Raw genomic sequence first — 15046 nt, 5'->3', positions numbered from 1 at the left:
AAGATAAAAATATTTATCTTTTAGTTTTTTTTATAAGTTATGCAAGTTATCATTTTTAGAAAAAAATTTCAATTCATTCATTTTCTCGAAATAAATCGAGCCTTAAATTCAACCACATTGGTTTTCATGCATAATGGACTCTTTGCATGATCACAAGGGCTCGTGATTTATATAAAATTATTAAAAAATGCACATATTTACGTTTTTCTTTTGGTTTCATTTAATCTATATTCATAGGTCTTAAAAATAATTAGGAATGAATAATTACACAAATGGTCCCCGAGCTTTGATCTAACGTGCAATGTTGTCCCTAAACTTTTAATTTGACCAATATGGTTCTTAAACTTTAGCCTAATATATAATGTGATTCCCAAACTTTTAATTTGATCAATATAGTCCACAAACCTTCTAAACATATTCAACTCGGTCTCCGAGTTATAGAGAGATGTTCAACGCAGTCCTTCAATTAATTCAAATTCTAAGACGACTTTAAATATTTTCTTATAGTTCATGGACTGAGTTGAATATGTTCCAATAGTTCGGGGATCGCATCGAACAAATTGAAAGTTCATGAATTACATTGTATATTAGGCTAAATTTCAGAAGTCATATTGATAAAATTAAAAGTTTATGGCTCATATTATATATCGGATCAAAATTCAAATGTTAACTTTTTCCCAACCAGGAAGTCCAACAAGTTCTGGCTTTTTACAACTTGCCCCAAGAAAGCCCAGCCCGTTGACTTGCTGGGTTCAAGCCCGAATGCCAGAATCAGTCACACACTCCCTTTCTCCTCTCTCCGTCTCTCTCTCTCTCTCTCTCTCTCTCTCTCCCGTCTTCATTGCAGTTTCAGAGCGAATAGAAGACGACCTAGACAGACACAATCTACGGAAGCCATCATAATCACGAACAATTCTTCGCGGTATCTCTGTGCCCGCACGACGCACTCGCCGTCGATTGAACACTGCTTGAGCGCCGGGCGGTTCACAACTCACCATGGGAGCGAGTCGAAAGCTTCAGGGAGAGATCGACCGAGTGCTGAAGAAGGTCCAGGAGGGCGTCGACGTCTTCGACAGCATCTGGAACAAGGTGAGCTGGGCCTTTTTTTTTTTCTGTTGGCGCCGAGTTCCCCTGAGCTGAGGAATGCGGACTGTTCTGATCGGTTGATCGCATGTTTCCGTCGCCTCAGGTTTACGACACGGACAATGCGAACCAGAAGGAGAAGTTCGAGGCCGAATTGAAGAAGGAGATTAAGAAGCTGCAGAGGTACAGGGATCAGATCAAGACGTGGATACAGTCCAGTGAAATCAAGGACAAGAAGGTGGTTTCTCCATTTCACTGTCTCGGCGCGTTACGTGGTTCAGAGTTGAGGAATTTTTTTCGTCCGCTGATCGTTTCTTTTGTCTGCCGTTACTTTCTCCGTAAAATCAGTTCTTGGACTGCTCGTGTTGCACATGGGCGTTCCATGGAAGCTACGCCTTTTCTGATCATCACTTCGCTTAAACATCTGCAGTTCACAGTGTTGTTAGAATGTTGTCGATGTCAATGCAGGGTTGGTAATTGTGAATACGGTTCAATTACATGGCTCGCTTTATGAGATAGTCCTCCTGGGCACGAGCATCAGAAGGTTCAATAAATAGAAACACGAGTATAAGACAGCACGAACTCACTTGACTATGATTATTCTCAAAAAATGAAAAATAATGTTCCATAGTTTGTTTCTAAGCCAGATTGCACCAGCTGATGATTTCGATTTATCAGTTCAATTTCTAATTTTGGGTTGAGTAAAAATTGGGTAGTCTATCAGTTTGGAGAACCCATATCCCAGGCTGCATCATAATTGGTTTTTTCTTGTGTTAGTCGGACAATCAGTAGATAGTAAAATGACGAGTTAAACATTTGCTCAAGTTAGAGCTGAAAAGAACTTCCAGTTCTAAGAAATTAAATTGATCCAAATGCTTAATCTGATGAGGTTCAACACTTCCAAGTTACACATTAAGAAGAACTTATTAGCATCTGTATTTGGAGGAAACGTCCTTTGCCTTTCTAGTCTAGTTGTCGCTTCTGTTGGTGGGATAAGGAAAAGAGAAGAAATGAGATGTTGTCACACACCCAGTCATCAAGTAATGCAGTGTGTGATGACTGGGTGTGTGACGACCTATAAAACCATACCATCTGAAAGTCTATTATTGTAGCCTGTGTTCCGAAATGAAAGTCTATATTCATTTGCGCATCAAACATGTGAATATAATGTAGCATTGGGAAAGGAAACTTCTCTCTTGTTTCATTGAAATAGATTGTGGAGACAAGATAACCCTTGTTTTCTTTTTCTGTTTTCCTTTCCCCCCCTCTTTTTACTCATGACCACTCTTGTTGACAAAGGAGTTCTTGGTTTATGTGTGTAAAAGCATGTTTTTCTCTCTGACGTGGCATGTATAAATGTGTTTTTGTTGTCATGGTGTAGGTAACGATCTGTATATCCATGCAGTTTGCAAAGCTTTGTGTATTTGATACTCCCTGAACTCTGTTTTCTGGTAGAGCACTCTGAGCATTGTTGGTCACACATGTCATTAGGGCTCTCTCTCTCTCCAGCGATATTGAGCTCATATAGCGTTGTCTCCTGATATTTTCTTTGTGTTGGTATCATTCTTTCATTGCTTGTTTCTGGATCTGGAGATGACAATTAATATGTCTTCTTTTGCTTATATGTTGACATAGGTTAGTGCCTCTTATGAGCAGGCTCTGATGGATGCACGCAAGCTTATTGAGCGTGAAATGGAGAGATTTAAGATCTGCGAAAAGGAGACTAAAACGAAAGCATTCTCTAAGGAAGGGCTGGGTCAACAACCTAAAACTGTAAGACATGCAACCTGCTGGCCTTGTCCTCTTGACAGGTTATGTTAGGCGGAAAGTAGGGTTTAGATGGATTCAAGTTGAACACTGTGGTCAATGGAGTGATTGATCTGAAAACTCTTTTTCTTGTTTCAGTTCGTCTGTTGTTATCATTGCTTTCAGTTTCCCATGCTGTCATTCTAAGATATGGATTTTCCAATTTCTGCTTCTTCGGTTAAAGTGTAAGACATGCAACCTGCCGGCCTTGTCCTCATGACAGGTTATGTTAGGCGGAAAGTAGGGTTTAGGTGATTCAAGGTGAACACTGTGGTCAATGGAGTGATTGATCTGAGAGCACCTTTTCTTGTTTCAGTTTGTGTGTTGTTATCATCGCTTTCAGTTTCCCATGCTGTCATTCTAAGATATGGATTTTCCCATTTCTGCATCTTCGATTAAGGTAAGTTGCTGTGCTGTGCCTTGTTTGACGCATGTATTACGTGTGCATCTTTTAGTCACAAGGCGTTCATCCTTTCATGAAATCAGCTCTATCAGTGAAGTAGTGGCATATCTTTGTGACTACTTTTCCTGATTATGGTTCATGTATAAACCAATAATGTGTGTTCTTGTTCAGGATCCAAAAGAGAAGGCTAAATCAGAGACTAGGGACTGGTTGAACACTGTGGTATGGAAATGGTTCTTTTGCTCATCTATCCTATCTTTCATGGAATGCCTATTGTCAGAACATTTGTTTGACTGATTTGACTTTGTGCGGAATGAGTAGGTTGGGGAGTTGGAAACCCAGATTGATATCTTTGAAGCTGAGATTGAGGGGCTATCTGTTAAGAAAGGAAAGACGAAGCCTCCCAGATTGGTACCTAGTGTGAAAAGGCGCTTCATTTTTGACATAGAATTTTGCTTTTCCAATGGTCTTCCTACCGACTTTGGTTTTCTTTTGCAGACACATTTAGAGACATCTATTACTCGGCACAAGGCTCATATAATAAAGTTGGAGCTGATTTTGAGACTTTTGGATAATGATGAATTGAGTCCTGAGCAGGTCAACGACGTTAAGGAGTTCTTGGACGATTATGTTGATCGTAATCAGGTTGATCTCTATAAAAATAAAAAAATGTATTCCTTTTTAGCCCCTTGCATGGGGTTTGTAAAATTGACATGCAGAAGGGACTTGAAGAATCTGGCCCTCTTGGTGTTGGTTTTCTGGTTTGTTTTTTGTAGCGCATGCCTCTAGATCATTTCATTGTGTATGCTGATGTCAGTTCAAACTATGACATCTGCAGGAGGATTTTGAGGAATTCAGTGATGTTGATGAACTCTATAGCACATTACCATTAGATAAGGTCGAATCTCTTGAAGAATTGGTAACCATTGGTCCTCCTGGTCTCATCAAGGTAATTCTTTTAAAATGAAACGTGCCTTGCTTCTTGTAATTCTTGGATGCAGAGAATGATCGCCATTTTGAATGATCTTCTTTCCCCATTCTCTTGTGGGTTGCCTGGTGAGAATGACATTAATTTACGGATTGGTGGCATGAAACCTGCCTCTCTGTTGGTGTATCCGAAGGTAGCTTTGTCCTATGTCGTGTAGACAATGCAGTTTTGTCATTCTGAGAACTTTAGAAGAAAATTGTATCCCTTCATATTTTGATTAACAGTTCCAACTCCTTACCTCTACTTTCTTTGATAAAACATTTCATGCAATCATTTATTTTGGAAATGGGGATGGTGGAGTGCTTTATGACTTGTACCTTGAGCTTCGTCTCTTAAAGTCTTCTTTTCCAACTTGTGGTGTTGATCAAGCTTATCTTGAAAGCTCCGGCTTCTGAGGAAGCATCAATACCCTTTTTGTGACGATTGCTCCATGGTGTCCATGTGCCCACAATATTTTTTGGTTTGTTAGCTTATGGTTTAGTTGTGGCAGGAATACCATTTGGTTTCTGTTGAGACATTTGCAAAACGGTTAAGCTGAAGTTTCTGCTCTCTTTTGCCTGATACCTAAATCCCAATGAACTTGAGTTTCTGGCTACCACCCTTAACATTACTAAACGGATATTTTCATATCCATTGGCAGGGGACACCCCTAGGCTTAAAGACTTCTCTGACTGCCACAGCATCTCAACCAACGGTAGGGTTAGGTTGTTTTATGTTGTTACACGTACTTCATTACAAGAATAGTCATACAAACATTGGGTAAGTATATATAAAGAGAATTTCCTTACTAGGCGACTACCACGGCTAGTCAACAACTAGTTACACCAGCCCAGGAACAAGTTGAGGAGGCGACCTCTCATGATGGTAGTTCTGACGTATCTACAAAAATGCCACCTGCCAAAATTAGTGTAGTGGTCTCTCCATCAGCAGCAGCAGCTACTACTGGTCATACCATACCTGTTGCATCCAATATTCCTTCTCATAGCATGGCGGTGCCATCAACTATGTCAGCAGGTGTAACTTCTGTTCGAGTTACTTCCGAAATTGCAGGTGCTCCTAGTTCATCAACTGCAGGCCTTGCTAGTCCTATCAAAGAAGAGGAAAATGGGAGCCATCCTGCTCGTCGATCATCTCCGGCTTTGGCTGATGCTGGACTTGTCAGAGGAATAGGAAAGGGGGCTCTATCCAGCCAAACATTATCCAATCTTCCTCTTTCGAGCAGTTCAGTTTCTAGCAATGCAACCCTTGGTGCAGTTCCTTCTGCTTCTGACATAACAAAGAGGAATATTTTAGTAACTGATGATAGACTCGGTAGCAGTGGCTTGGTACAGCCTCCAGTAGCCCCTTTTGGCAATAGACAGGTTTTGCCACAAAACATTAAGGCTAATGATGGAAGTGCCTTGGTTGATCCTGCTAGTGTCGATAACACAGCAATAGCTGGCAGAGTATTTTCGCCTCCTGTGGTGTCCAATATGCCATGGAGGCCTGGAAGTTCCTTTCCCCAGAATGAAGCGGTATATCACTATTGTTACTCTGGTTTAGTAGCATTTCAGTTTTCTTCTGCTGTCTTTTGCTTCGTGTCTTTCTTGGATGCTATTTGTGTACCGGGTGAAGGAGGCATAAGGAAGCATCATGTGTAGGTGCTTGAACACAGAGTCTCTTTTTTTAGTGGTGTCCACATTGAGCCTCAAGTTAAATGTAAAGTGATCCCAGTGTTATGCGATAGCCACTATATTTCTGTAAAGGTCACTTACTTGTTGGTCCGTCAGGAACCTTAGTGCAAAGTTGATGTTGTTTTAGAGTTGGGTAATTTTACACATTTGTATGAGTGTTATTTGCTTTCTATCATGTGCTTTCTTGGAGTTTATTTTGTTTTATTTTCTATTGGGGGCCAGCCATGTTCTTTTCTTTTTTTAAGTTATTTCCCTCTGTATTAAGCTCAGCTTTTTGTTTTATCAGTATCTTCTTTAGGTGTCTCTACATCCAGGTCATACTTGTAGTATTTCCAGAGTCAAATGTTTGCTTTGTTCTGCATATTGTGCTTTGTTACTGTGTTGTTTAGATCAGTATCGTGCTCCCTTATTGGATATACTTTATGTGTCATCTCCCAGGTGCAGTTGCGAGGGAGAACTGAAATAGCACCTGACCAGAGGGAGAAATTTTTGCAACGGCTCCAACAAGTGCAACAGCAGGGACATAGCAACCTTCTGGGCATGCCTCCACTGGCAGGAGGAAACCATAAGCAGTTCTCTCCACAGCAGCAAAACCCACTCTTGCCGCAGGTTCTCTGTGTGTGTGTGTGTAGTGGTTGTGGGTTGGGCGGGGGTGGGGTGGGGTGGGGTGGGGGTGGTTGTGTTGAGTACGCTGCTATGTTGAAATGGGTTGTGCTGCTCTTAAGAAGCAGTGCTAGAGCATATGGTCGGGGAGGGGAGGGGGGCCGGTGACATCCAATTCTATCATACTTACATATTTTGCTGAACTCCTGGAGATGGCATTAGGATTTCTTGCAAGAAGGAAAATAAGTTGATGATGTGTCACACCAGATGAACCATGACCACTGTTTAGGTGGCATGTCTGTGATCAACACAAAAATTTAGGATTTCACATGTTACTTTCAATTTAAGGAATTTGATCTCGCTGATATGATCACAACTGTTCAGCATGTGTTGTGCATGACATGGTGCACCAAAACTTACGATGTCAAATGGTAATTGAAATTTTGGCAAGTGGATCTCACTGATATGGTCATATCTCTTCATCACTGTTCTGTGCATGACACGGCTCTCAGTTCTGTACACAGATATAAATAGATCGGCATTTTTGGCAATACATGGCATCATTATGGTCCAAAAGAATTATTAGTACTACTTCCTACGATGTGCTAATAGATTGTCTTATCCTTGCCTCCCGTAATGCTATCACGGCATCTTCTGTCCAGAGCTCCTGCCCCAATAGCTTCTGTCTGCTGCATTCTTGTTATATTTTCTCTGCTATGCCCCTGCTTTCCTATATACTGTGCCCCACGCATATCTGTCGTTGCACTGTCACTTTCTATGATAAAATCTCTGTGCTGGGGATGAAGATAAAGAGTTCCTCCTCACCTTTCATTTATGAAGGTACTCTTTGAAAGAGCCCAATTTAGATATGCAGAGTTGAACTCAAACAGTAAGCCTATAGCTTGAACCGTTCTTTAAGTGAGTCAGTAAAAAAAAAAAAACTCTTTAGAATTTTTATGAGTATCCTGTACTTCCTGAGACTAACTTCAAGCTGATTGTTTTGGTTGAGATTCTGGTGAAAGTTTGCTTCGGTACATCATGCCTATAAGTTTGAATTGATTCCTGATGTAATGTGAACGAGCGATGGACAAAAGTTTTGGCATTAGCCAGATATTGAAGAATGTGCATGTAGTCATGTACAATGAATTTGAGACTGTCCTTACATAATCAGACGAACCTGATTTAACATGTGAGAATGCTTTTATATGCTAGGGTGTTGGTTTTCGCGCTTTGTAGCTGGAACCATTTCTACAAAGTTATTTGCTTCCTCGTGCGATTCAGTTCCTAGTAAACTGTCACATGGTTTATATAGCATCTGATTTCCGCTTTGATCTGTTTTTTGATATTTTCATCTTGTTTTATGTAGTTTGCTATTCAACTGAGACACTTCATTTTTTGTAGTTCAATGCTCCGATCGCATCAGTTGCTCCTCAAGTTGGTCTTGGATTAGGATTACAGACACCGGGTGTTAATGGGGCAGTGGCTGCCACTATTCAACAACCAAGTCCCATCCAACAGACTAGTCCACAAGGTCTGATGTTTACTAATCCAACAGTTCATTTCTGATTCCGGAGTTGCATTCCGCATTGGCGATTGTAAGATTGTGATGTATATTGTTGAAGTTGGGGGGAGGCATTTCAGGGGGTTTGGCTTTGCCTTTTTTCATTTCTGCTAGGGGTGTTTTATGGATATAACTGAGCAACTATTTTCTTTCCCACAGGAGGAAGGAAGTTAATCCTTTCATTCTGTTGGTGCTCATTTTCCTTGTGATATCTCTTTCGTGCTTCTGTAGGTTACTGTATGGCTAGATTGCGGTTCTTCCAATGTTCCTAAATTTATGATGTTCTCACAAACAAGGATTAAGTTTTTAGCATTTTAATTGGTGGATTGTTTTTTGGTACTATGGTAGATGCAACAATGGATGGTGTTTGATTTCTCCATGTAGATTTTACATTCATAGCCTTCACTCAATCGTGAATGCATGTTGGACTGAACTGTTTATCTGCAGGAACTGGCCTTGCTAAATTGGAGGAGCAGCAGCAGCAACAGCAACAGCAGAATATGCCTGATGAATCAACTGAGTCTGTTGCTGTTACCGGAATTGGCAAGAGCACGAATGATGATGATTTGAAATCTCCACACCCATTAGATGCTTCTGTACGTGATATTATTTTTCACTTAATTGAAGTACTAAAGTCTTTCATTGTCTCTTTTGTTTTGTTTATATACTGTAAGGTGCAATTAATTAATATATCTTTTTTGGATGTGACTAATTTGCACTGATTTTAATGTAGTGGATAAATGCCAGTGGTCCTTTTTAAAGCTATCTTCATCACCATTTTAATTATATAGATTCCACGGTGGGATGGAAACTTAACTTGATAGGTTACAGGTATCATTATATGGGTTTATTGTCTAAGATGGGTAATCATTTAGATTTGCAAGATAACCCAGGTAGTTTAGACTATTGTCTTCGTTTCAATGTGAGTGTACCATTTCCTATGTACCATGCAAGCTGATGGTCTTTGCTTTGCTCTTCCACTCTTTTTCCTGGCCCCTTTCTTGGATATAAAGCTTCTTTGCAGTGCCATATCAGATTACCCAGGGTTTGTACAGTGGACAGTGGCTTCACTTAGCAATAAGCTCTTTCCAGTTTATTATTTTCTTTTTTGAGGTGTTTTACTTATATTCACCAAATCCTAGAAGCAATGGCTTGTGGGCTGTCAGTGAGAGAATCTTCCTGTGCCATAATTGTCTTCTTAGGAATTACGAGGCAAGACCACATGGATTTGTTTGGTGAAAAAAAATTCCTTAAGAAGAAAATATGAACTGTTTGATGGCGATGTTGGTGGTTTATTCTAGTGGGTGAGAAAAAGGGCAGCCCTTTGCACGAAGCTCTCACATGGCACGGGTCTGGGTTAGGTTTCATATAATATCAGAGAAATTTCGGTTGAAGTGCATAACTAATATAAAGATTTGGTGTACCACTGCTAGGTCTGCTTTTATGTGGATTGGGTCCAAATTTACATCACGAATCTGGATGTGATTCATTAATTTATATGGCAGGAGTGGAGTGGGGTTCCTTTCAACACAATTTGCTAGTTCATATGCTTTTGATGGGCCCATCCTCACTTAGTTTGATGATTGATCTAGTTTGAAATTATTTAAATTTAAGTGGAGCTCTACAAGAGTGGTTGAAAAAAGATTGAACTTAGATGATTGATGACCAAAGAGAATAGTTTTAGATGACAGAACCTGAGTGAGCCTCATGAGGTTGGTTGCAATATCTTATTCTGATATGATTTAACTAGTTAGGGATTCAAGACAGAGCAAAAGCAATTGATTTCTACGAGACAGAGATGAAATGATAAAAAGAGAAAAGTTCTCATTGTTAGTGTTTGCTATTACACAGGCTGGAGCAGCTGCTTCTTTCACTGAGCCTTCTCAAGTGCCTAGGGATACTGACCTATCTCCTGGACAACCTCTGCTGTCCGCTCAACCTTCTGCAAGCCTTGGTGTCATTGGGCGGAAGAGTGTTTCTGATCTTGGTGCTATAGGAGATTATCTCAGTGGATCAACTATTAGTACTAGTAGTGGAGGAATGCAAGATCAGTTATACAATCTCCAGATGCTTGAGGCTGCATATCACAGACTTCCTCAACCCAAGGACTCTGAACGGCTGAGGAGCTATGTTCCGGTATGATCTCTGCCTTTTTTTTTTTTTGACTTTTGCACATCATCTAGCACTACACCATTTTAAGCAGGTGTGCCATTTGTTTCATCTTATTTCAAATGTTCTTTCTTTCAGAGGCACCCTGCTCTCACGCCTTCTAGCTTTCCTCAAGTACAGGCACCAATTGTCAATAACCCTCTCCTTTGGGATAGATTAGGTCCTGATACGCTCTTCTTTGCATTTTACTATCAGCAGGTGATTCATCTCTATATAATTTAAGGGATCTTTTCCTTTTACTTTGATATAGTCACTCCCAGGGCATGACATCATAAAAATAATTATCTGCAGAACACCTATCAACAGTATTTAGCTGCAAAAGAGTTGAAAAAGCAATCTTGGAGATACCACAAAAAATACAATACATGGTTTCAGCGGCATGAGGAGCCACAGATTGCGACTGATGAATACGAGCAAGGAACTTATGTCTATTTTGATTTCCATGTTTCAAATGATGACCTAAAACATGGATGGTACGTTCGATCAACTTCACCCTCACAATCTGTCTGTGCTCTATCTCACTTAAGTTGCTATTTTGATGTGTCAGAATTTTATGCAATGCATAGGACTCTGAATTATGAGGGGAATACTTGCCTGACTTATTTAAGGAGGTGTATATGGGTTTTTGATAGGATAATACAAGAATTAGAATGAAACTATATACCCATAAAATGGAGCTGAAGAAACCCGAACTACCCCTGACTCTATTGCATGGCCTCTCAAGCAAGACATTCCAGAAGGAAATCCTTCAATTTAAAAGAATCTTCTCTTCCAAGAAATTTCCCATGCTTCCTTCCTCTTAGACCATAGTACCCATAGTAATTCTTCTCGCTAACCGATTTTGGCATTATCCTTCTACAGGCACAAGCTGAATATGAGTAGTATGTTCAACAATTTCCACTCAAATTAACATTTTTCCTACTGAAATCTTTCTCCTCTTTAAATCAATCCTCTTATTATTTCATAGCTCATCGAAGGATGACCTTTATGATAGTTCTTCACGTTGTTGATTTAGTTTGTGTTTAATCAAAAGTTCCTTGATTCTTGGTTCTATTGATGGCTGAGATTCTGGAAATATGTCATTTCATGGTCTTGCTGAAAATTCCTTGCTTTTGAATATTGAAAAAAAAAAAAACGTGGACTGCTTTGATGCATAGGTATATTGCTTGTTTGAACGGTTAGTTAATGCATTGACATTTGATTCCTGTAAGTTAGGACAAGGTCTTTTGTGGTTTCTTCATCTTGGGAAAGGTACTTCTGTCTTTTATTGTGACCTTTGCTCAATTTGATTGGGTCTCAGGTGTCAGAGGATCAAGACCGAGTTCAGATTCGAGTATAACTACCTTGAAGATGAGTTGATGTCATAAACAGACATGTGTAAGATGTTGCCCTACCGTTGATGCAATCCGTAGTTACGGTTTATTACCCAACTCTTGGTAAATATGCATTTCTTTTCTTCCCAGCTCAATGTGACAGTTCTCTTGTATAATGCACCCGCGCCCCTTAGTTTTTTATGCTCTATGAATTCCTTTCTTTCGATATGCCAGTTTTGGAGTATGCATCTCATTTGCTAGAACAATCTTATCAGTGGAAGCGCTTTGCATATCTATCGGCTTGTCCCCATGGATTTGAGCCTACGATCTGTTTTTTGTTCCCAAGTTACTGACGCATGGTCAGTCAAAATGTTCAGCATAGTCGTGCAAATTTTATGTTGGTTCCATCCCTGTCTGACCAGGGACAGACAGTTCATTCTCATTGAAGACCATATTACTCTTAATGCAGCGGCATGGGATGTAGGGACAATTGCATTTTCTATTATGTAGAATGGGGATAACTAGGCAGTACATACCGTGTTCACAGAAATCGCACTTAGCAGCATTTGTTTTGCATACACACGAGCCTTGACCTGGCCACCCCCAATTGAGCGGGAAGTACACACGATATCGAGCACTCCACAGGTCAGGCCACGCACAGCACGATGTAACACAGGCATGGGCAATTTGAGCCTGCCCTTTGGTCACTTTCACAGCACCCTTGCACCACTTGCATTGGCCGGCACACCCAATCACACTTGTGACCTGTTCATGAACACTGGATCAATCGTTACTTGTCCTGGCCAGTTTGCGAGGTTGTAGATGATTCACAGTACCCTAGTTCATATAGAAAACACGTCAGGACTGAACATATAGGGGTCAGAAATGCCCAGACACTAAGGCACACCAAATGTCCGATGAAATGTATAAGATGCTGGAACACTTTCAACGTCTTTTTCTTATTCTAACATGAATACCAACACTTGTTTGAGCTTTTATCACAATGATAGAAACATGCATACACTGGTCTGGAGACTCATAAATACAAAGAAAGCAGTTACATGAACCCATCCAAACATTTACAAATGTACAACAGTCACAGGCAGTTCCAATATACCCTACAAGAATATCTCGACCTTAGTCTTGGTCGACTGCTGCGTCTGAAGCCTTTCTTCTTGTTGGAACGCATTCTTGGTCACGAGCTTATTCTTTGGCAGATGGCTCGAAGTCACAGCCACGCGGCATGGCTCATGTCCTGGGCGAAGTATGCAAGCGGTCATGAGCACCAAGCCAATTCCCAGTGTGCCCTTCCTTCCTTCCCCGAGTCGAGCACAAGCCCATGCCCACTCCCAGCGCCTGAACCATGCTTACTCTCTGTCCACACAAACCACACTCTGTGCGCGTGTACCATGATCCGAAGCAGCCCCTAGGAATTTTGATCATCCAAAAGCGGCAATCCATGCTCTACCCAAGCCATGCGATTTAGTAGCGCCCCCAATTCATTACCGATCGACCGTTGCCTTTGCTCGAGCAGGCTCAGCCCCTGCTTGTGATCCATGCTTAGCACGAGTTCAAGGCTGTTGCGCTTGCCGCAGATCCTGCCCAGCCGATGCACTGATTCAAGGGTCTAACGGTAGACTACAATGGCAAATAGTACTTCAGTTGGTTTTGAAATAGAGAAGAGAAGTATCCATGAGCGAATCAATGGTTATAATCGATGGTTGGTAAGGGCGGAGAAGCTATCCCATTTTTGCACTAACAGAGAAATTGGCCATCTTCAGTCTTCGTATTTTCTCCTGCTCCGAAACCAAACCAAGAGTAGTGTCCCAAATTGACTGGAGTTCATGGATCAAAACATCATTATAACCATATTATCATGCCGAGATCTGATATTCTATACCTGACACTAACAACGGGTTTTCTAGGGATCATTGGTGGACAATTCGCCAGTTAGATTTCTTGATCGCGGTTGTGACATGTGAGAAGGAAGTCAATGGACTCTCAGACTAAAGGAGGGAATGCAATGGTTGACCAAAGGTACTATTATTCTGAATGGAACAAGCTACAAGATTTTGTTATTGACCAAAAAAGTGCTATTGTTCCTTAGAACTGAAGATTTCGATTCACTTGATGGTGTCTTGTTTCAGAAGTCCGTGTGTACTCTTCAAAAGTGATTATTGGCATTGACGACCATTCCTTTCTCCCTCTCTCTCTCTCTCTCCTCTCATTTCTTTTTGGTTGTCGTATTTGCAGCTTCATTTTTGTAGGGTGCGCAATCTTGCTTTGATATCATTCGTAGGGTATGCGGAAACATTGTAGTGGTAACACGAGATACACTCGTTGTACCAAACTGCACTACAAACATAACTACAAACATAACGCTCAAATATATCTCATACAACTGTTACACCTAAATTTCTTATCCATCACAATCACCACCTTCGTCACCACATGCACAAACCCACACACAAACAGAGAAGGTACGTGTGTGTAGGGAGGTTAGAATCACATAGTTATTTGTGTTTAGGTTCGATTCACTCCGGTCCCTTTTCTATTGGGGTGTGGTTCATACTTCCCATCAACAGGAAAGCACAAGGGTCTCGTTTCGAGTCTTGACTAGTGGCCCGCGAGGTTGGGGGATGGCCGGCGGGGTTGTCGAGCCTTGGCTAGTGGCTAGTGACCCTTGCCGACCTTAGGCGAGGGCCTATAGGCCCTCACCCGGATCTAGCCGAGGCCCACTAGTGGCGGCCGAGCCCAATGATCGACCATAGGATAGGGCTAGCAAAGCTCACCCCCGTTGACCATCGGCGACGGCGAGGCTTGCCCTCATTGATAGCTCGGCTAGGCGGTCAGCTGAAGGAAGAAGAAAAAAAAAGACAATATTAAAACATTATTAAAAATTGACCACGTAAGCAATTTTCGAACAAAATTAGTCATGGTGCAAATGCAAAAGTTTTAGAACCGAATTGACACAAATAAAAAATTATGAATTGGCACATTTGCATTAAATTTAGGAATCGTTTGGTAATTTTCTCAGTTGAAATTTGTTTCTTCTTCGACTTTTCTTTTAGCCACCAACATCTTGCACCTTGTATTCCCGCTAGAGTGCTAATTTAATTTTCTTGCTTTCACGTTAGATATCAACTCCAACATTTCATCACTCCAGAGAACTCCTAGCCACGACGCAACATATAGTCCCCACAAAAATTTGTTACCCAGGTCTACAATGCGCATCGTAATTTCTTCGTCGCTTCATGTCCGCCGTCACAGCGAATATCCCAACATGTGAGCGCAGATCATTAGCCCGGGGATATAGAGTTCGAAAAAACGACTAAATTTACTCCGCCACATTCTTACGACGTGCGATCTTCTCGTGTCTAGATACACGATAACCCGCACCCGATGTTAGGGTTTCCCCCCGAGGCTTGATGCTTTTTTTTTCAACAG

The 15046-nt window shown here is 41.1% G+C and overlaps 1 protein-coding gene across 2 annotated transcripts; it reads left to right on the top strand.

Annotated features, from left to right (window-relative positions):
- The first annotated feature begins 828 nt into the window (after window positions 1-828).
- LOC115730300 (CCR4-NOT transcription complex subunit 3) lies at window positions 829-11825 on the top strand. 2 transcript variants are annotated; one of them, XM_048271000.1, is made up of 16 exons: window positions 829-1089; window positions 1190-1321; window positions 2740-2856; window positions 3464-3514; window positions 3614-3703; window positions 3791-3937; window positions 4131-4241; window positions 4921-4974; window positions 5072-5794; window positions 6392-6562; window positions 7958-8087; window positions 8565-8713; window positions 9969-10253; window positions 10365-10484; window positions 10578-10759; window positions 11587-11825. In XM_048271000.1, exons 1-16 carry the CDS (start codon window positions 997-999, stop codon window positions 11651-11653), a joined length of 2622 nt encoding a protein of 873 aa, XP_048126957.1. In that variant the 5' UTR covers window positions 829-996; the 3' UTR covers window positions 11654-11825. The 2 variants fall into 2 exon arrangements, with proteins under 2 accessions (XP_048126957.1, XP_030516815.1); XM_030660955.2 differs by having other exon boundaries at window positions 2719-2856.
- The last annotated feature ends 3221 nt before the right edge of the window (window positions 11826-15046 follow it).

This window comes from Rhodamnia argentea, chromosome 10 (genome assembly GCF_020921035.1).
Source record: "Rhodamnia argentea isolate NSW1041297 chromosome 10, ASM2092103v1, whole genome shotgun sequence".
NCBI lineage: Eukaryota > Viridiplantae > Streptophyta > Magnoliopsida > Myrtales > Myrtaceae > Rhodamnia > Rhodamnia argentea.
This window is presented reverse-complemented; position numbering and strand designations above follow the sequence as displayed.